The sequence below is a fragment of the Mobula birostris genome, chromosome 6 (genome assembly GCF_030028105.1).
Source record: "Mobula birostris isolate sMobBir1 chromosome 6, sMobBir1.hap1, whole genome shotgun sequence".
In the NCBI taxonomy this organism is placed as follows: Eukaryota; Metazoa; Chordata; class Chondrichthyes; order Myliobatiformes; family Myliobatidae; genus Mobula; species Mobula birostris.
Window position 1 is genome coordinate 188,953,739 of NC_092375.1, and position 21,252 is coordinate 188,974,990.

General features: G+C 40.4%; 1 protein-coding gene across 4 annotated transcripts in view; it reads right to left on the reverse strand.

The window, feature by feature from the left end:
• Window positions 1-21,252, reverse strand: part of faima (Fas apoptotic inhibitory molecule a) — a 31,669-nt gene continuing 10,417 nt past the window's right edge. For 3 of the 4 annotated variants that reach the window (XM_072262105.1, XM_072262106.1, XM_072262107.1), the window contains exons 3-5: window positions 16,230-16,458; window positions 13,530-13,579; window positions 1-3,124 (exon numbers count right to left, since the gene is read on the reverse strand). In XM_072262105.1, the coding sequence (XP_072118206.1) occupies window positions 2,975-3,124; window positions 13,530-13,579; window positions 16,230-16,458 (429 nt within the window). In that variant the 3' untranslated portion in view covers window positions 1-2,974. Of the gene's footprint in view, window positions 3,125-13,529; window positions 13,580-16,229; window positions 16,459-19,706; window positions 19,803-21,252 lie in introns of those variants that run through there. The other variant, XM_072262108.1, reaches the window with a different exon arrangement.

Genomic DNA, 21,252 nt, shown 5'->3' on the forward strand with positions numbered 1-21,252 from the left:
TTTTGTTTTAATGCTCAGATAAAAATCAGACAACTACATTATAAAATTATTTATTTGTATTAAATAGTCTATATAAAAGAAATCTATATCAAAGTCTTCTGCAAAAAAACTCTGTAGGAATATAATATGCATCCCTAGGTCAATATCGCTCAGTGTAAAACGACAAAGAACATTCTAACCTAAAAACTTTTCAAACATTTATTAATTCCTCTTTAGAGTCCAATTTGTGCTGTCCATTGTTGTAGCAGTAAAGACATTTCCTCTGGACTTCCACATGAAGTCAAAATGCCATTTATTATACACAAAATTCCTTCCTTGCCCATGTTTCTGCCTTATTAATAATATTCATTACCATTAATATATACACTTACACAAGAAACAGAAGGAAATCTAATTTTATCTGTGGTTTTTATCAAAGTGTAAACACAAGAGATTCTGCAGATACTGGAAATTCAGAGCAATACGCACACAAAAAGCTGGAGGAACTCGGCAGGTCAGGCAGCGTCTATGGAAATGACTGAACAATCAACATTTTGGATCAAGACCCTTAATTAGGGCTGAAAGGGGAAGATGCCAGAATAAAAGGGTGGGGTGAGGGGATGGAGGACAAGCTAGAATGTGATAGGTGATGTCAGGCGGGTGGGAAAGGTAAAGGGGCTGGATAAGACGGAATATGGTAGGAGAGGAGAGTGAACCATCGGAGAAAGGGAAGAAGCAATGGCATCAAGGAAGATGATAGGCAGGTGAGGAGAAGAGGTAAGAGGCCAGAATGGAGAATAGAAGAGGGAAACAGAAGGGGTAAAAGAGGAAAAAAGGTTCCCTGAAGAAATCTATGACCATGGGGTGGTAGGTGAGGACAAGAGGAATAGTTTCCCTGTATACACACATACAAGAGATAGGAAATAGCATTTTGAGAAGTGACAGGGAGGAAAGTAGTACTAGTCAAGAAAACCATGGAAATTCCTAAGTTTATAAAAGATGTCTGTTGACAGTTTGTCTCCAGAGATGGAGACAGAGGGATCGAGAAAGGGGAGAGAGGTGTCACAAATAGACCAAGTGAATTTAAGGGCAGGGTGGAAGTTGGAGACCGAGTTGATGAAACCGATGAGCTCAGCATGGGTATATGAAGCGGCAGCAATGCAGTTGTCAATGTAGCAAGAAAGAGTTGCAGAGTATTACTAGGGAAGGCTTGGACTATTTAGCATAGCCAATGAAAAGGCAGGGAATGTATAGTGCAATGTAGAAAATTAATGATATTTTATTTAGTTCCAATTTTAAAAAAATGAAATGAATGGAATGTGCCTAGTAAGACCAAATATAGTGAGACAGATAGGCAGACAGACACACATACCTTGGAGACCATAAAATATTTTACATGTAACAAGGAGTGTTTTCTGCATCACTTTGCTGCAGAGAAAAATCAATTTAATGGATACCTCAGCTCCTTTACTAAATGGCCAGGACATGAAGAAGCACAGAGTCATACAACAAGATTCATGCAAATAACAAAATCATTGTAATAAATCTACTAGTCTTCCAAATATTAGGTTTTTCCTCTCACTGGTACAGTGTCATCCGACAACATGTAGCACCCAAGGCATGGAGCCTACATTGTGGTAAATTCTGTGTAATGTGGCTAATCAAAGACAGCAGCTACTAGTGCCGGAGAACCAGCTGCAAGGTCCTGGATACTGAAGCCAAACCAGAAGAGTGGCAGCAACAGGGAAGAAATGAGCGATTAGGAGAGATGTTCTGGCTAAGACACAGATCTATCTACCAATTAGGTAGAGAAAGCAAGTATTCTATGCAGAAGATGAATCTTTCTTGTCAGGAGTATGCAAAGCCAAAGCTCCCAAAGCAGATCAAATGACCTTCTCCAGGTTTTGATGGATCCCAATAACATCGTTCATCAATAATCAGGCGGGGGTGGGGTGGGTGCAGATAACACTTAATAATCCCTCATATCCTGTCTTCGACATCCACCTTCACTGATTACATGACATAAATATTTCATTTATTGAGATTCAGTGTGGAGGAGGCCCTTTTGGCCCTTCGAAACATGCTGCACAGCAATTTAACACTAGCCTAATCACAATTTATAATGACCAATTAACCTACCAACTGGGATGTCTTTGCAATGCGGGAGGAAACCAGCACATCTGGAAGAAACCCAGGTGTCATGAAGAGAACATACAAACTCCTAAGAGACAGCAGTGGGAATTGAACCCAGATAGTCCGTTTGGTAAAGTTTTGAGCTAACCACTCTGCCACCCTATCAAATGGAAACCGCAGCCGCAGCAGCTGGGAATCTGAAACAAAAGTTGAAAATGCTGAAAACACTTAAATAGGTCAGGCTGTGGAAAGAGACAGTAAGGTCAAGATCACTGGTCAGAGCAATCTGACCTGAAACATTAACTTCTTTTCTCCGTCATCAATAAAGGCATCAACTGACCGTTATCCCATCAGAAATTGTTCATGTCCTGTTTTAGTGCATGTTCCTGGGTGTAAAACCAAGTCTTAAGTCATCTTTTAGGCTAATTTCACTATTTTTTTTGAGGAGGACCCAAATGAATCCAAGCACAGTGACACTTCAGCTCAGCACAGCTAAAAGATGAAACCCAATGTCTGGATAAATGTGTTGAATCTTTTGAATTAATAATTTATACCTGCATTTTTTAAAATTCAACTTGTACCTATATCAAAAACGTATCTTGCTCACTTGGTATTATAGGAGCAAAAATTGTATTGTTCAATACAAATGCTTGTTTTAAATGCTTTTGACAGTAAGAGTAATTTAAAATCAACAATTCACTTCCTATTGCAATTAGAGGGTGATTATGCACAAAACCACAAATTTCCCCAACTGATCAGAAATAGAATTGTTTCATTATCATCATGTATCTTATATTACAACAACTGATTTACCAATAAATTGAAAGATCTTTGTTCTTTAGCACAGCTGCCATTCGGGAAATTACTCAACAATTTCTGGGATTTCTTGGCCATCCAAAATAAGAGTGTGGATAATTCCTTCTCTTCGTTTCCCACTGCTCACAGCTTTGATACAGCAGTCATGATTGCCAATAGTAAAATGAGTCTCAGTGCCGTCTTCAACAAATTCTCCCTACAATTAACAGTAAAATGTTTTAAGCAAAGGAATTGCACTTCATCCCATCTTCAAAATATTCAATATTCAGGCATGACTTGTATAGACCTCAACCATTTAATAATTAATGAAATGACTAACAGCAAATCAGTTTTCATTGTGACAGATGAGCGAAGAATGCAGACAGAACACCAAAAGATGTCAGATGAAATATAGTGTTACTGATAAATGTAATACCTGAAGTATAAGTGTAAATGTGCTCATCCTGGAATAGTTATAACACAATCTTGTAACCTGGTAGTAAAAAGGCATCAAAAAGTGCCAAGCTGCAATTACTATCAGAAATTGTGTCAATTAATTTTGTGGCAAAATGAGCATGTAAGAAAAACAATTACATCAATTTGATACCTTAATTCAAATATTTAGAGTGCAAAAATTAGCGAAGTATAAGTAAGCACATTATACCAAAACCTATCTTCAAGTATCATGAGATTGTGATCAAATTAAGAGGATTCATCTTAAAAAAAGCCCACATAATTGACTGTCAAAACTAACAAATAATTTATAGACAACAAGTTACTGGACTTCTGGTAAGATGGCAATAGGTTAATCGCTTAAAATTGTCGCTCTGTTTCATTTCTTACCTCCACACTTCCTACCTTCCTTTTTCTACGCCAGACTGCTAATTTTGTTTTTGTTCTCCTACCTGCCTGCGAATACATCTGTCCTACAATGGCCTTCAAGCCCTCTAAATCCGGGAAAAAAGAAGTCTCTGCGACTGTCTCCGGCTCCTCTGCCGACATTATCGCCATTCTGGACTACACCGTCAAGAGACTATATCTGAACTTAAGTCTGAATACAAGTCTTCCTTCGGTTCGTTGGAGTCAAAATTGGATCAAATCAATTCCAAATGGAGGATCATGCCATTTGTCTCTCTGATCTTGACTTAGAAACTAAAGATTTAAAATGTCGCGTTCAGCAGCTGGAAGCCGTTTGCTCTAATTTGAGTGAGAATAACACCAAGTTATCATCGAAAATAGCTGATCTCAAATTTCTGATGTGTGGCATTTTTTCCATCCTACTGAGAGAGATTATTCCTTTTTTCACATGTCCATCATACTTCTGCTAGAACTGATTATTTCTTAATGGATAATCAGCTGATTCCATCTGTTTACTCTTGCGATTATCAGAGTACAGTGACTTTGGATCATGCCCCAGTTATCCTGTCCATAAATTTCCCTGGTTTTCCTCAAATGAACAAATATTGGCGTTTTAATCCGACCTTGTTGTTGGATAACGATTTTGTAAAATTTATGAAGGACCAGATAACTTTTTTTTAAAAAAAATACTAACATGTCATCTGAAATCTCATTCCAGGTTGTCTGGGATGCTATGAAAGCATATTTGAGGGGTCAAATAATTTCATATACTGTGAATCTGAAAAGAAAGACCTATATAGAGCATTTAGACTTGATTGGTCAAATCAAAGAAACAGACCAATTATATGCCCAGACCAAAAATCCTGAATTGTATAAGAGAGTAAACTTCAAACTAAGTTTGACCTCATCTCCACTCAGCTGGTTGAACGCCAACTTGTAAGAGCCGATTTTATATTCATGGGGATAAGTCCATTAGGTTTTTAGTTAACCAAGACGCTCTAAAGCTAAACAACAAATTACAAAAGTTCCAATGGGAAATGGGAACATTACTTCGAATCATTCTGATATTAATGACATATTTAAGAACTGTTATTCTCAACTCTATACTTCTGAATCTTTAAATGAGAATATCTCGGTTGAGCATTTTTTAAATAGTTTAAGTATTCCTTCGCTCTCCTCTGACTTTAAAGCAAAACTCAATGAACCATTATCATTAGAGGAAATATAATATGCCATCTCTGTATTACAGTCGGGTAAATTTCCTGGACCTGATGGCTTTTCTGCAAAATTTTAAATCATTTTCTTACACTGCTTTCATCTCAATTATTTTTAGTTCTATCTGATTTGCTTAAGCATGGTAAATTGCCTGCATCATTTAACGAGGCATGTATCATTCTTTTAGCCAAAAAAGGTATAGATCCGACAGTGTTCTTCGTATAGGACAATTTCGTTATTAAATGTCGATGTTAAAATTTTGGCTAAAGTTTTGGCTCATAGATTACAAAACATTACACCCTCTATTATTTCTGAAGATCAAACTGGTTTTATCAAAAATAGTCTTCCCTTTTTTAATATATGGCACTTATTTAATATCTTATATTCACCCTCAACTGGGACTCCCGAATGTGTTATTTCTCTTGATGCGGAGAAAGCGTTTGATCACGTCGAGTGGAATTACCTTTTTGCGGTTTTAGAAAAATTTGATTTTGGACAAAGTTTTACTACATGGATTAAATTGCTATAATCATGTCCTACCGCTTCTGTTTTGACCAACTCTCAGCTATCCCAGTCTTTCAGCCTTAGATGCGACACTCGTCAAGGTTGCCCTTTAAGTCCCTTACTCTTTGATTTGGCTATCGAACCACTCATGATTGCGTTTGGTAGTTGTGCTGAAGTGATGGGGATTTGGAGAGGAGGTGTTGAGCATAAAGTTTCCCTTTATGCTGATGATTTTTTACTTCTTATATCAAACCCGACTACCTCCTTACCCTCAATGTTTTCATTTCTTAAAAATTTAGTCAGCTTTCTGGTTATAAACTTAATTTACATAAGAGTGAACTCTTTCCAATTAATAGAGAAGCACAAGCTTTAGTATTCCATGACCTCCCTTTTAAAGTAGCTAACAATCAATTCACTTATCTTGGTATTACAATAACAAGGAACTTTAAGAATCTTTTTCGAGAAAATTTTACCAATCTTCTAAACTCTACAAAACAGAGTTTGACACAGTGGTCACCCTTGTCTATGTCTCTTGCAGGTCGTATTAATGTTATTAAAATGTACAACCTTCCTAAATTTTTGTATCCATTTCAGTCTTTAACAATTTTTATTTCTAAAACTTTTTTTTGATGGGTTAGTTTCTATTATTTCGTCTTATTTATGGAAGGGTAAATGCCCTAGACTTAATAAAGCTCACCTTCAAAAATATAAAAAGCAATAGCCTTGCCTAATTTTCGTTTATATTACTGGGCAGCCAATATTTGTTGTCTTATTTTTTGGTCTTTCTTCTACAATAAGACTGACTGCCCAAAATGGGTGGCAATGGAGTTGAACTGTACTAAGGATCTTTCAGTTTCTGCACTTCTCAGTTCCGCACTTCCTTGTCACTTGCCTAGACTTATTGTTAATCCTCTTATCAGACATACTTTAAGAATATGGGCTCAGTTCAGAAAATTTAATGATCTTCATGGCTTTTCTCTCTCTAGCCCTATTTTACATAATCATCTTTTCCTGCCTTCTATGCGGGATTCAACATTTTACGATTGGTATAGAAAGGGTATTAGGCGCTTTGAAGAAATTTTCATAGATAATTGTTTTGCAACTTTTCAACAACTGTCTGTAAAGTTTAATCTACCTAATACCCATTTCTTTAGATATCTTCAAATTAGACATTTCATTAACCTTTTGATATCAAACTTTCCTGAGATGCCTGAGAAAAATGTTCTGGACTTGTTTCTTTGTATCAATCCATTGGGTAAAGGTTTAATATCTGCTACTCGGGATAAGTTAGTGATTTTGAGGTGTGCCCCCTTCGATAAAATTAGAACTGCCTGGGAACAAGATCTAAATATTTCCTTATCTGATGCGGTTTGGGATTCAATTCTTAAGTCAGTCAACTCAACCTCTCTATGTGCTCGCCACTGCCTTTTGCAGTTTAAGGTTGTACACAGGGCTCATATATCTAAAACTAAATTACTGCAGTTTTACCCTGACATTAGTCCTGTCTGTGATAAGAGTAAAGGAGCTGAGGCTTCCCTTATTCATATGTACCGGGCCTGTCCTAGTCTAGAGAAATTCTGGAAAGAAGTTTTTTTCAACCCTATCTCATCTTTTTAATTGCCATTTAGAACCTAACCCTCTGCTTGCTCTTTTGGGCACCTTGGGTGAAGTAGATATGCACTTGAGACCGACTAAGTATCGAACATTATCTTTTACCTCTCTCTTGGCTAGACAGTTGGTTCTTCTTAGGTGGAAAAATGCTGCCCCACCCACTCACACTCAATGGCTTAGTGATATTATGGCCTGTTTAGACCTCGAAAAGATTAATTATTCACTTCTTAATTCAGACATAAAGTTTCATAAAACACACATAAAAGTTGCTGGTGAACGCAGCAGGCCAGGCAGCATCTCTAGGAAGAGGTGCAGTCGACGTTTCAGGCCGAGACCCTTCGTCAGGACTAACTGAAGGAAGAGTGAGTAAGGGATTTGAAAGTGGGAGGGGGAGGGGGAGATCCAAAATGATAGGAGAAGACAGGAGGGGGAGGGATGGAGCCAAGAGCTGGTGATAGGCAAAAGGGATACGAGAGGATCATGGGACAGGAGGTCCGGGAAGAAAGACAAGGGGGGGGACCCAGAGGATGGGCAAAGGGTATAGTCAGAGGGACAGAGGGAGAAAAAGGAGAGTGAGAGAAAGAATGTGTGTATAAAAATAAGTAACAGATGGGGTACGAGGGGGAGGTGGGGCATTAGCGGAAGTTAGAGAAGTTGATGTTCATGCCATCAGGTTGGAGGCTACCCAGACGGAATATAAGGTGTTGTTCCTCCAACCTGAGTGTGGCTTCATCTTTACAGTAGAGGAGGCCGTGGATAGACATGTCAGAATGGGAATGGGATGTGGAATTAAAATGTGTGGCCACTGGGAGATCCTGCTTTCTCTGGCGGACAGAGCGTAGGTGTTCAACAAAGCGGTCTCCCAGGCTGCGTCTGGTCTCGCCAATATAAAAAAGGCCACATCGGGAGCACCGGACGCAGTATATCACCCCAGCCGACTGACAGGTCAAGTGTTGCCTCACCTGGAAGGACTGTTTGGGGCCCTGAATGGTGGTGAGGGAGGAAGTGTAAGGGCATGTGTAGCACTTGTTCCGCTTACACGGATAAGTGCCAGGAGGGAGATCAGTGGGGAGGGATGGGGGACGAATGGACAAGGGAGTTGCGTAGGGAGCGATCCCTGCAGAATGCGGGGGGGGGGGGGGAGGGAAAGATGTGCTTAGTGGTGGGATCCCGTTGGAGGTGGCGGAAGTTACGGAGAATAATATGTTGGATCCGGAGGCTGGTGGGGTGGTAGGTGAGGACCAGGGGAACCCTATTCCTAGCGGGGTGGCGGGAGGATGGAGTGAGAGCAGATGTACGTGAAATGGGGGGGATGCGTTTAAGACCAGAGTTGATAGTGGAGGAAGGGAAGCCCCTTTCTTTAAAAAAGGAAGACATCTCCCTCATCCTAGAATGAAAAGCCTCATCCTGAGAGCAGATGTAGTGGAGACGGAGGAATTGCGAGAAGGGGATGGCGTTTTTGCAAGAGACAGGGTGAGAAGAGGAATAGAGTTTCATAAAGAATAAATTTTCATAAGGTGTGGGGACCTTTTCTTGAATATTTTAATAACTCTTTTTTAGGGTAAGCTTTTTTTTTTGTAGGCTACAATCCCTTACTTTCAGCTTTTTTTTGGTAAGTTACACGGTTTTTTGTTGTGAATTACATTATACTTTTGGTAGTCGGCATTATACTTTCTTTCTTCCTATGTATATTTACAGTTCTCTAGGGTTGAATGCGCCGATTAATTTTTTTCTTTTACACGCAGAAGTGGTTGGCCTGGGATTTTTTTTCCCCCCAGTGGGAGATTGGGGTGGATACTAATTTTACATAATTCTCTTTTGGGTACTTTTTTATTGTTATGAATTATATATTGGATTTGATTGTTTCGCACTGTATAAATCTCCATTTTCTTGTTGGGTTTTTTCCTGTAGTTTTATCGTAGAAACGCATAAAAAAATTTTAAAAAGTTACCAGGGATACATTGACATTTGGCAGTCAAAGAGCTCTCCAGACTTTGGAAGTTCAGAGAAGAGGGGACTTCAATCAGGATTACTGCCCAAGGATAAAGGCAGCAGTAGGTCACAGCAGTGAAAAAGCGCTTTGAAAAGCGAAGGTTTGTAAATACTGTATGGTGAGGTTTAAACTAGAGTTGAAGGGGGATGGGGACCAGCGTGCCAATGGAGAGGCTGTGGAGGCAAATATTGGTAAGACCTCAGACAAAGTTAGGAATCAAAAGATTAAGCATGGTGCTATAAGGCCATAAGACATAGGAGTAGAATTGGGCCGTTTGGCCCATCGACTCTGCTCTGCCATTCAATCATGGCTAATCCTTTCTTTTTCTCCTCCTCAACCCCAGTTCCTGGCCTCCTCCCTGAAACCTTTGAAGTCATGTCCAATCAAGACCCTATCAATCTCTGCCTTAAATACACCCAATGTCCTGGCCTCCGCAGTTGCATGTGGCAATAAATTCATCACCCTTTGGCTAAAGAAATTTCTCCACATCTGTTTTGAAAGGGCACCCCTCTATCCTGAGGCTGTGCCTTCTTGTCCGAGACTCTCCCACCATGGGAAACATTCTTTCCACATCTACTCTGTCTAGGTCTTTCAACATTCGAAAGGTTTCAATGAGATCCCCCCTCACCCTTCTGAATTCCAGCGAGTACAGACCAAGAGCCATCAAATGTTCCTCCTATGATAACCCTTTCATTCCTGGAATCATCTTTGTGAACCTCTTCTGGACCCTCTCCAATGCCAGCACATCTTTTCTAAGATGAGGGGTGCAAAATTGTTCACAATACTCAAGGTGAGGCCTCACCAGTGCCTTATAAAGCCTCAGCATCACATCCCTGCTCTTGTATTCTGGATCTCTTGAAATGAATGCTAACATGGCATTTGCCTTCCTCACCACTGCTTCGACCTGCAAGTTAACTTTTAGGGTGTTCTGCACAAGGACTTCCAAGTCCCTTTACATCTCCTATTTTTGGATTTTCTCCCCATTTACAAAGTAGACCGTACATTTATTTCTACTCCCAAAGTGCATGACCATGCATTTTCCAATATTGTATTTCATTTGCCACTTTGTTGTCCATTCTCCTAATCTGTCCAAGTCCTTCTGCATCCTCCCTGTTTCCTCAACTCTACCTGCCCCTCCACCAGTCTTCATTATCTGCAAACTTGGCAACAAAGCCATCTATTCCATCATCTAAATCATTTATATACAGCATAAAAGAAATGGTCCCAACGCTGACCCCTGCGGAACACCACTAGTCACTGGCAGCCAACCAGAAAAAAATCATTTTATTTCCACTCACTGCCTCCTACCAATCAGCCAATGCTCTAACCATGTTAGTAACTTTCGTGCAATACCTTGGACTCTTAACTTGGTAAGCAGCCTCATGTGTAGCACCTTGTCAAAAGCCTTCTGAAAGTCCAAATATACAACATCCACTGCATCCCCTTTATCTATCCTACTTGTAATCTCCTCAAAGAATTCCAATAGGTTCATCAGGCAGGATTATCCCTGAAGGAAACCATGCTGACTTTGTCCTGTTCCTGTTCTGTGTCACCAAGTACTCCATCACCTCATCCTTAACAATTGACTCCAACATCTTCCCAACCACTGAGGTCAGGCTAACTGGTCTATAATTTCCTTTCTGCTGCCTGCTTCCTTTCTTAAAGAGTGCAGTGACATTTGCAATTTTCCACTCCTTTGGCACCATGCCTGAGTCCAGTGGTTTTTGAAAGATCATTACTGATGCCACCACGATCTCTAACGCTACCTCTTTCAGAATCCTAGGGTGCAGTTCATCTGGTCCGGGTGACTTATGCACCTTTAGGTCATTCAGCTTTTTGAGCACCTTCTCTCTTGTAACAGTAACTGCACCCACTTCTGTTCCTTCACATACTACAACATCAGGCATACTGCTAGTGTCTTCCACAGTGAAGACTTATACAAAATACTCATTTAATTCATCAGCCATCTCCTTGTCCCCCGTTATTATTTCTCCTGCCTCATTTTCTAGCAGTCCTATATCCACTCGCATTTCCCTTTTATTTTTAACCTACTTGAAAAAACTTTTAACTATCCACTGATATTATTTGCTAGCTTGCTTTCATATTTCATCTTTTCCCTTCTAATGATTTTTTTTAAGTCGCTCTCTTTAGGTTTTTAAAAACTTCCCAATCCTCTATCTTCCCACTAATTTTTGCTTTGTTGTACACTCTCTCTTTTGCTCTTGCAATAGCTTTGACTTCCGTTGTCAGCCATTGTTGTACTATTTTACCATTTGAGTATTTCTTCATTTTTGGAATACACACGTCCTGCACCTTCCTCATTTTTCCCCAGAAACGCACATCATTGCTGCTCTGCTGACATCTGACATCCCTGCCAGCAACTCCTTCCAATTTACTTTGGCCAACTCCTCTCTCATATCACTGTAATTTCCCTTACTCCACTGAAATACTGCTACATCAGACTTTACTTTCTCCCTATCAAATTTCAAGTTGAACTCAATCATATTCACTGGTTCCCAGAGGTTCTTTTACATTAAGCTGCCTAATTGCCTCTGGTTCATTACATAACACCCAATCCAGTATAGCTGATCCCCTGAGCTGCCTGTATTTCAATGCAAGAAGAATCGCAGGAAAGGCAGATAGTGCTGAAGATGAGGTAGCTGAATGTAATGTTGAAACTTTATAAAGCACTGGTGAAGCTTCACTTGCAGTAATATGAGCAGGTCTGGGCCCCTATCTCAGAAAGGATGTGCTTAATCTGAAGAAGGCTTCAAAGGAGGTACACTGAAATGATTCCACGATTGAATGGCTTGTCATATGAAGAGCATTTGATGACTCTGGACCTGTATTCACTAGAATTCAGAAGGATGAGGGGTGACTTCATTGTAACCTATCAAATAGTGAAAGGCCTTGATAGAGTGGATATGGAGAGGATATTTCCTATGGTCAGAGAGTCTAAGACTAGAGGACACAGCCTCAGAATAGAGGGGTGTCCTTTAAAAACTCAGATAGGGAGGAATTTCTTTAGCCAGAGAGTGGTGAATCTGGTAAAGCTAAGTCTTTATGGATATTTAAGGCAGAGATTGATAGATTCTTGTTTGGTCAGGACATGAACGGATACTGGGAGAAGGCAGGAGATTGGGGCTGACAGGAAAATTGGATCAGCCATGATGAAATGGCGGAACAAATTCAATGGGCCAAATGGCCTAATTCTGTTCTTATACCTTATCGTCTTTATATTTGTGGCAACGAACTGATACAAATACAAATTAAATGATCAAAATTACTATACATTAAAGCTTTAATGTGTAATTATTTATAAATGTTCTGTGCCAGCAAATAGTGTCATCCTGATGAGATTAAGATGTTGCAGGAATTGGTGCTGTGAGATCTCACCTAATTTGTTGGGTGACCCAGAATTGCAGATGTTAGCTAGGGTAGTTAAGCGCTGGAATTTAATTGAATGCAGAACTCAATTGGATAATAAGGTACTTGATCCAAATTTTGTCCATGCTCAATATCCACATATGCATACTTCCTGCAATGGTGATGAGAACTGGGAAATTAGTGTTTCCCCATATTCATCCAGAGCTATTTAGAACAAGTTAAATTTCTACAACCACCAAAAGAGACTGGAACTGTTTTGATAAGAAATGCATCTATTCTGGGGTCTCAGGGTAGCGCAGTGGTTATTCTCAATACTTTACAGAAAAGTTGCCGGGTTCGATTCCCAATGCTGCCTGTAAGGAGTTTGTATGTTCTCCCCATGATCACGTGGTTTTCCTCCAGGTGCTCTAGTTTCCACCCACATTCCAAAGACGTACTGATTAGTTGGTGAATTGGTCTTTGTAAATCATTACATAATTAGGCTATGATTAAATTAGAAGACTGCTGGGCGGCATGGCCGAAGGGCTGGAAGGGGCTACTCCACGCTGTACCTCAGAATAAAATATATTACAAACAGAAAAGTAATAAATACTGCAATGATGCAGAGAAAATGCTGGAGGAACTCAATTCCTTCAGAATCTCTTTTCTTTTAAAGATAAACCTTTTCTCCACAAGGCTGTATTTTTCATACCCGATGAAAGGTAATAGACTGAAATTTTAATTGGATTCCCACTTCTGCAGATTCTGCCAGTCGCTACAATCTCAAATAGATGAATCATTTTATTTGTATGAAATGTGAAGCAAAAACACAATAGGCACAATATAATGTTTTTCTAAGCTGCCCTTTTGGTGGAGTATCAAAACGTCAACCTTTAATTACAAACATAAATGTTAAAAGTTTTCGGTTAGTTAGTGTAGGAACCACTTCAAACAATTTATTCAAAAAATGAAAATTCTGAAAGGACAACTTGTTTTGAAAAGAGTGCAAAATTTTTGTGAGCACGCCAGTCTCATGATACAAAGCAAAAGTATCCAAAAATTACAAAAATCTTACCACCGTCTCCATCTTCTTTCCATTGCACCAAACATCCATAGTGTCTTTCTCTGTAACGATAATTTGGTCATTTTGTAATTCTAATCAGAGAAACTTACAACTTGCGGATGTTTACATTAGATTTCCATTTCTCTTAGCTTGCATTTCTGAGCCAAACTACCACCATAATTAGTATTCATTTGACATCAAGCAACAATAGTCTCATTAGATTTATTAACGAGACATGTCACTTAGTTCCCTGTTTCATAAAGTGATTAGAATACCATACGTTCTACATTATTTCTGTGGGTAACTAAAGTACAGAACTTTAAATGGGGCATCACCAGAATTTGTCTTAAGGTAAAACATGTTCTTGTCACTTTCTCAGTTGGGCTGAGAAAAGAATTTTATTATTATAGATGGATTAAGATTTCTTGAATGTGGTGTAATCATATGTCATTACGAGTGAAAGTGAAGTCCATGATTATGGATGACCTTGCAAAATCAAAATGTAAGTGAAGGAGCAAAGGAGTGGTGTTACACCCAGTGCAGCTAGCTGCCTCATCTCCAGAATCTCCTGTACTTTTGGTAGAGAATCAGCACTCTTTCCATATGACTGTATCTCAGTATCTTCAAAATATCCCAAAAACATGTAATTAGTAGATAAATGGCTGCTGAAAATATCTGCAGTACCGGAGGGTGGTGGGAGAATCAGAATGCCTGCACCTACAGTATGTGCCTTTGAAGCTGCTGCAAGTTTTTGATTAGTCATAGTCATACTTTATTGATCCCAGGGGAAATTGGTTTTCATTACAGTTGCACCATAAATAATAAATAGTAATAGAACAATAAATAGTTAAATAGTAATATGTAAATTGTGCCAGTAAATTATGAAATAAGTCCAGGACCAGCCTATCGGCACAGGGTGTCTGACCCTCCAAGGGAGGGGTTGTAAAGTTTGATGGCCACAGGCAAGAATGACTTCCTATGACGCTCTGTGCTGCATCTTGAAGGAATGAGTCTCTGGCTGAATGTACTCCTGTGCCCACCCAGTACATTATGGAGTGGATGGGAGACATTGACCAAGATGCCATGCAACTTAGACAGCATCCTCTTTTCAGACACCACCATGAGAGAGTCCAGTTCCATCCCCACAACATCACTGGCCTTACGAATAAGTTTGTTGATTCTGTTGGTGTCTGCTACCCTCAGCCTGCTGCCCCAGCACACAACAGCAAACATGATAGCACTGGCCACAACAGACTCGTAGATCATCCTTAGCATCGTCCAGCAGATGTTAAAGGACCTCAGTCTCCTCAGGAAATACAGACGGCTCTGACCCTTCTTGTAGACAGCCTCAGTGTTCTTTGACCAGTCCAGTTTATTGTCAATACGTATCCCCAGGTATTTGTAATCCTCCACCATGTCCACACTGACCCCCTGGATGAAAACAGAGGTCACCGGTGCCTTAGCTCTCCTCAGGTCTACCACCACCTCCTTAGTCTTTTTCACATTAAGCTGCAGATAATTCTGCTGACACCATGTGACAAAGTTTCCTACAGTAGCCCTGTACTCGACCTCATCTCCCTTGCTGATGCATCCAACTATGGCAGAGTCATCCGAAAACTTCTGAAGATGACAAGACTCTGTGCAGTAGTTGAAGTCCGAGGTGTAAATGGTGAAGAGAAAGGGAGACAAGACAGTCCCCTGTGGAGCCCCAGTGCTGCTGATCACTCTGTCGGACATACAGTGTTGCAAGCACACGCACTGTGGTCTGCCAGTCAGGTAATCAAGAATCCATGATACCAGGGGAGCATCCACCTGCATTGCTGTCAGCTTCTCCCCCAGCAGAGCAGGGCGGATGGTGTTGAACGCGCTGGAGAAGTCAAAAAACATGACCCCCACAGTGCTCGCTGGGCCTTTAACACTCTGTACTTGTGCACGACATTAAAGTTCATTTGACTTGGATCGCTCCCAGGGCCCACATAAGCATGATGGGCCAGAGACAGAGAGATCAAAACAGTCTTTATAGGTGAAGCAGCACTTCAGTTGCACCTTCCAACCTGGGGTACTGTACCTAGTGTTCCAAAAGTGGCCTCCTCTACACTGGAGAAACCAAACATAGACTGGAGGATTACTTAGCCTGTTTTGTAATCCTGCATTAGCAGCACACAATAAAGACAAAGCAGCATAATCTGCTTCTACCTGTGCCATTAATCGATTTGGTCCCACTGTAGAAATATTCCCATTGTTCTTTCCATTCCTCCCCTTTATGTGATTGAAATTTTTTCTGTCCCCAATTCAGATTACGTGCTTGGCTAAAAGTGGCAACTGTTTCTTTCCTCAGATGATGCCCGAGATGTTGAGCATTTCCCGTATTCTCTACTTTTCAAGTGTTGGATAGGATGGATAATTTCTGAATAGTTTATGGAAAGGTGATAGCAATGAACTCAAGGCCTCAAGTATAAAAAGGAGTGTTCGTGACCAGGACTAGGAGTTGTGTATGTTGCTCAGTAACCATTAGAAGATGTAGATAATTGCAATTCACCATCATTAAGCAACTTAAAGTATAGCATTTTCATGAAGGAAATAACCAGTTACTTTAGGAAATGCAAATTAGAATAAGTGCGAGCAAAGCCTTGAAACTGTGTCTTATTTAGGATAATTTAAATATACACTCCTTGTGAAAAAGTAAAAATTACCACTGTAATATGCACTTACCCAGCACAATTCGAGAATCTATTCCATCTAGATTTAGTAGCCACGTATTTGTAGTCTTAGACCTGTTCTCCAAATATTTCTTTAGGCTTTTCCCATTGATCTCCAAAGTATATTCATACGCAAAGCCACTGATTGCATCAATGTTGATTGTTGCTTTTGTTTTAGTTGCCCCAACTACAAAGGTTTCCTTCCCAACAAGCTTGAACATCCAGTCCCTTTTTATGACTTCCTGATAACAAAATACCGTTGGTTACACACAAAAAACTTCAATTATTATTACACCAAACTAAGTTACGAGTTAATTCATACTGCATGGCAACGGCTAATAGGAGAAATGTAACCAGTCATAACAAGTTAGGAAGCATAAAAAAGCAAAATAAAAAGGTGCACAATCCGAATACAAAAAATTCAAACTATGGAGAGCACAATGACATAGCTATAAGAACTTTCAATCATGACACCCTACTCATGCTACCAATGGATAACTGAACAAGGAGTTTCATGCTTGAATATTCAAAATTCAGAAGTACTCTGTTTTCTAATAACCCTGATTTGGCTATGAAGGGCAACAACAACAAAAGTAAAAGTAATCTTGCAGGCAAATGGGTGTTCTGCAGAGAACTGCTGGCATTCACTCCCATAAATACAAGCACATCTGGAGTTCCACTCCGTTTACATTCAAATATGAAAGCCTCCTCATGGAGTGCAAAAGTTTTCTCTGGGTTTGCTGGTTTCCTTCCAGTCCAAAGACGTACCAGATAGGTTAATTATTTTTCTGTGATTAGGTTAGGGTTAATCGGGCTTGTCAGGGGTTGCTGGGGCAGTGTGACTCGAAGGGCCAAAAGGGCGCTGTCACTAAATAAAATAAATAAATATTGGTAAGTGGGAGATTATGGGGGTGAGCTGATGGTAATGTACAGGGAATAAACTGGGTCAGGATAATATTAGTGTGAAAGAAAAGGGGTACTTGAAGGACAGTGGACTGAAGCCCCATTTCTATGCAGTGTCTGTGATTCATTGAATGAGGCACAGCACAATCCACAACATATAAAAAACAAACTAAAGCTGACTTCAAATCTTACACAGAAAATATACTGTGGCTAGGGAAGTAAAGATAGGATAATAAAAATGAGAAACGAGACAGACTACATTTGCTTTAAAAATCACCTGAAAAAGTGATGAAAAAAGTACTTACTTTTTCCTAATCAAATGAGATGACATCTACGTAAAATTCATACCCAACATTTGAGAGTTTCTTCAGCAGTAACTGTCCTTCATTAAAATAAATCCTAGACTTAACTTTTTAATTTATCTTCAACAGAGAAGGTTAGCAATTAACCACCCTTTAGCAAAAGAAATTTCTCTGCATCTGGTTTAAACAGATGCCCATATATGCTGAGGCTGTGTCTTCTTGTCCTAGACACCCCCACTATGGGAAACATCCTTTCCACATCCACTCTGTAGAAGACCTTTTGTATCTCAGATTTTTGGTTTTTCTCCCAGTTTAGAAAATAATGTGCACATTCATTTCTACTACCAAAGTACATGACCATGAATTTTCTAACATTGTATTTTATTTGCCTCTTTCTTGCCCATTCTCCTAATCTGTCCATCCTCCTGCAGCCTTCCTGTTTCCTCAAAACTACCTGCCCCTCCACCAATCTCTGTATCATCTGCAAACTTGACAACAAAGCTATCTATTCCATCATCTAAATCATTGACATACAGTATAAACAGCAGTCCCAACTCCGACCCCAACGGAACAGCACTAGTCATTGGCAACCAGCCAGAAGAGGATCTTTTTATTCCATTTGCTGCTTCCTACCGATCAGCCAAATCTCACTATGTGAATAATTTTCCCATAATGCTGATAACTTGGCAGGCAGCCCATTGTGTGGCACCTTGTCAAAGGCCCCCTGAAAGTCCGAATATACAACATCTATACGCATCCCCTTTATCTATACTACGTGTATTCTCCTCAAATAATTCCAACAGGTTTGTCAGGCAAGATTTTCCTTTAAGTAACTTTGCCCCATCTTGTCCTGTGTCACCAAGTACCCCATAACCTCATCCTTGACAATTGACTCCACATCTTTCCAACCACTGAAATCAGGCTAACTGGTCTATAATTTCCTTTCTGCTGCCTTCCTCCTCTCTTAAAGAGTGGAGTGACATTTGTAATTTTCCAGTCCTCTGGCACCATGCCGCAGTCCAATGATTTTTGAAAGATCATTACTAATGCCTCCAGAATCTCTAACGCTAACTCTTTCAGAACCCCAGGATGCAGTTCATCTGGTCCAGGTGACTTACGTACCCTTAGCTCTTTCAACTTTTTGAACACTTTCTCTCTTGTAACTGCACTCACTTCTCTTCCCTCACACCCTTCAACGCCTGGCACACTGCTAGTGTCTTCCACAGTGAAGACTGATACAAAATACTCATTTAGTTCCTCTGCTGTCTTCTTGGCTCCCATTATTATTTCTCCAGTTTCATTTTCTAGTCATCCTACATCTACTCTCATCTCTTTTAATGTACTTGAAAAAAACTTTTCATATCCACCTTGATATTGTTTGCTAACTTCCCTTCATGTTTCATCTTTTCCCTTCAAATGATTCTTTAATTTGCTCTCTGTAGGATTTTAAAAGCTTTTCAATTCTGGCTTCCCACTAATTTCTGCTTTGTTGTTTGCCCTCTCTTTTACTTTTAAATTAGCTTTCACTTCCCTTGTCAGCCACAGTGGTACTATTTTGCCTTTTGTGTATTTCTTCACTTTTGGAATACATCTATCCAGCACCTTCCTCATTTTTCCTAGAAACTCACACCATTGCTGCTCTGCTGTTATCCCTGCCAGCATCTCCTTTTTGCCAACTTCTCTTTCATACCACTGTAATTTCCTTTACTCCACTGAAATACTGCTACATCATACTTTACTTTCTCCCTATCAAATTTCAAGTTGAACTCAATCATATTGTGATCCCTGCCTCCTAAATGTTCTTCTACCTTAAGTTCCCTAATCACCTCTGGTTCATTACATAACACCCAATTCAGTATAGCGGACCCCTCAGTAGACTCAATGAACTGCTCTAAAAAGCCATAAGATCATAAGATGTAGGAGTAGAAGCAGGCCATTTGGCCCATCGAGACTGCTCTGCCATTCAAGCCATCTCGTAGGCATTCAAATTCACTCTCCAGGTCCATTTCCAACCTAATCTTCCCCAATCGACCAGCATCTTGAAATCTCCCATGACTATCACAACATTGCCCTTTTGACATGCCTTTTCTATTTCCTGTTATAATCTGTGGTTCACATCCCAGTTAGTTGGGAGGCCTGTATATAACTGCCATCAAGGTCCTTTAATCCTTGCAGTTTCTTAACTCAACCCACAAGCATTCGACATCTTCCGATCCTATGTCACATCTTTTTACTGATTTGATGCCATTCTTTACCAGCAGAGCCATGCCACCCCCTCTACTTACCTTCCTATCCTTCTGATACAACATGTCAGCTTGGACATTTAGCTCCAACTCGAACCATCCTTCAGCTTTGATTCAGTGATGACCACAACATCATACCCAACAATCTGTAATAATGCAACAAGATCATCCACCTTATTTCTTATACTCTGTGCATTGAGAACTGTATTTGCTACCCTTTTTGATTCTGCATCCCTAATGCACAGATATTCAACTTGCTGGCTGCAATTATGTCCTATCATCTGCCTGCCCTTCCTAACCATCTGACTGCACACTATCTTTGCTTTTATACCATCCATCCCGTCCTAAGTTCCCAACCCCTGCCAAATTAGATTAAACCCTCCCCAACAGCTCTAACAAATCTGCCCAAGAAGATATCAGTTCCTCTTGGGTTCACGTGCAACCAGTCACTTTTAGACAGGTCACACCTCTCCCAGAAAAGACCTCAATGAACCAAGAATCTGAAGCCCTGCCCACTTCACCAGATTCTCAGACACTCAATAGTTTGCCAAATCATACTGCTTCTACCCTCAACGGTGCATGGCACAGGCAGCAATCCAGAAGTCACTACCTGGGAAGTCCTGCTTGTCAGCATTCTACATAGCTCTCTAAATTCCCTTTAAAGGACCTCTTTGCTTTTCCTTCATATGTCATTGGCACCAATATGTACCAAGACATCTGGCTGCTCGCCCTCCCTCTCCAAAATGTTATGGACTTGATCCGAGATGTTCTTGTCCCTGGAACCTGGGAGGCAACAAGCCATTCAGGTGATCTGTTCAGATCCATAGAATCTGCTGTCAGTTCCCCAAACTATTGAGTCCCCTATCACTACCGCTCCCCTCTTCTCCCTCATTCCCTTCTGCACCGCTGACTTATGTTCAGTGCCAGTAACCCTGTCTCCGTGGCGTTATCCTGGGAGATCATCCCCCACAACAGTATCCAAAACCGTATACTTATTGTTGAGGGGAATGGCCACAGGGGTGCTCTGCGCTAACTGCTTATTCACATTTCCATTTCTCCTGACAGCCACCCAGCTACTCGCCTCCTGCAACTTCGGGGTGACTACTTCCCTGTAACTCTGATTGATTATCTCCTCACTCTCTCATACAAGACAAAGGTCATCCAGCTGCTGCTCCAGATCCCTAACATGGTCTTCAAGGAGCTGCAGCCGGATGCACTTCACGCAAACGTAGTTCCCTGGGAGACTCTGGATCTCTCAGGACTCCCAACATCCAGCATGAAGAACACACAGCAGCCATTTACTATAGGTACAAGAAAAAAAAGAGAGAACCTTAACAAAAGCTTATCCAGAGCCAATTCCTCTTTTGAGCCAAAGCCTGAACGCTCCTACTCTCACCACTGGCCTACTGGGCCCTTCTGTACATTTAAACAAGTGTCACGGACCAGCAATCATTGTGGCCCGCTCCTGCCACTGATTTGGCCACCGGAAAGAGCCTGAACGCCCGCAAAACTCATTATATCCTTTGTTCTTCTTTGAACAAAGCTCCATAGGATATTTCATCATCAATCCAACAGAGCAGAAAGGGCC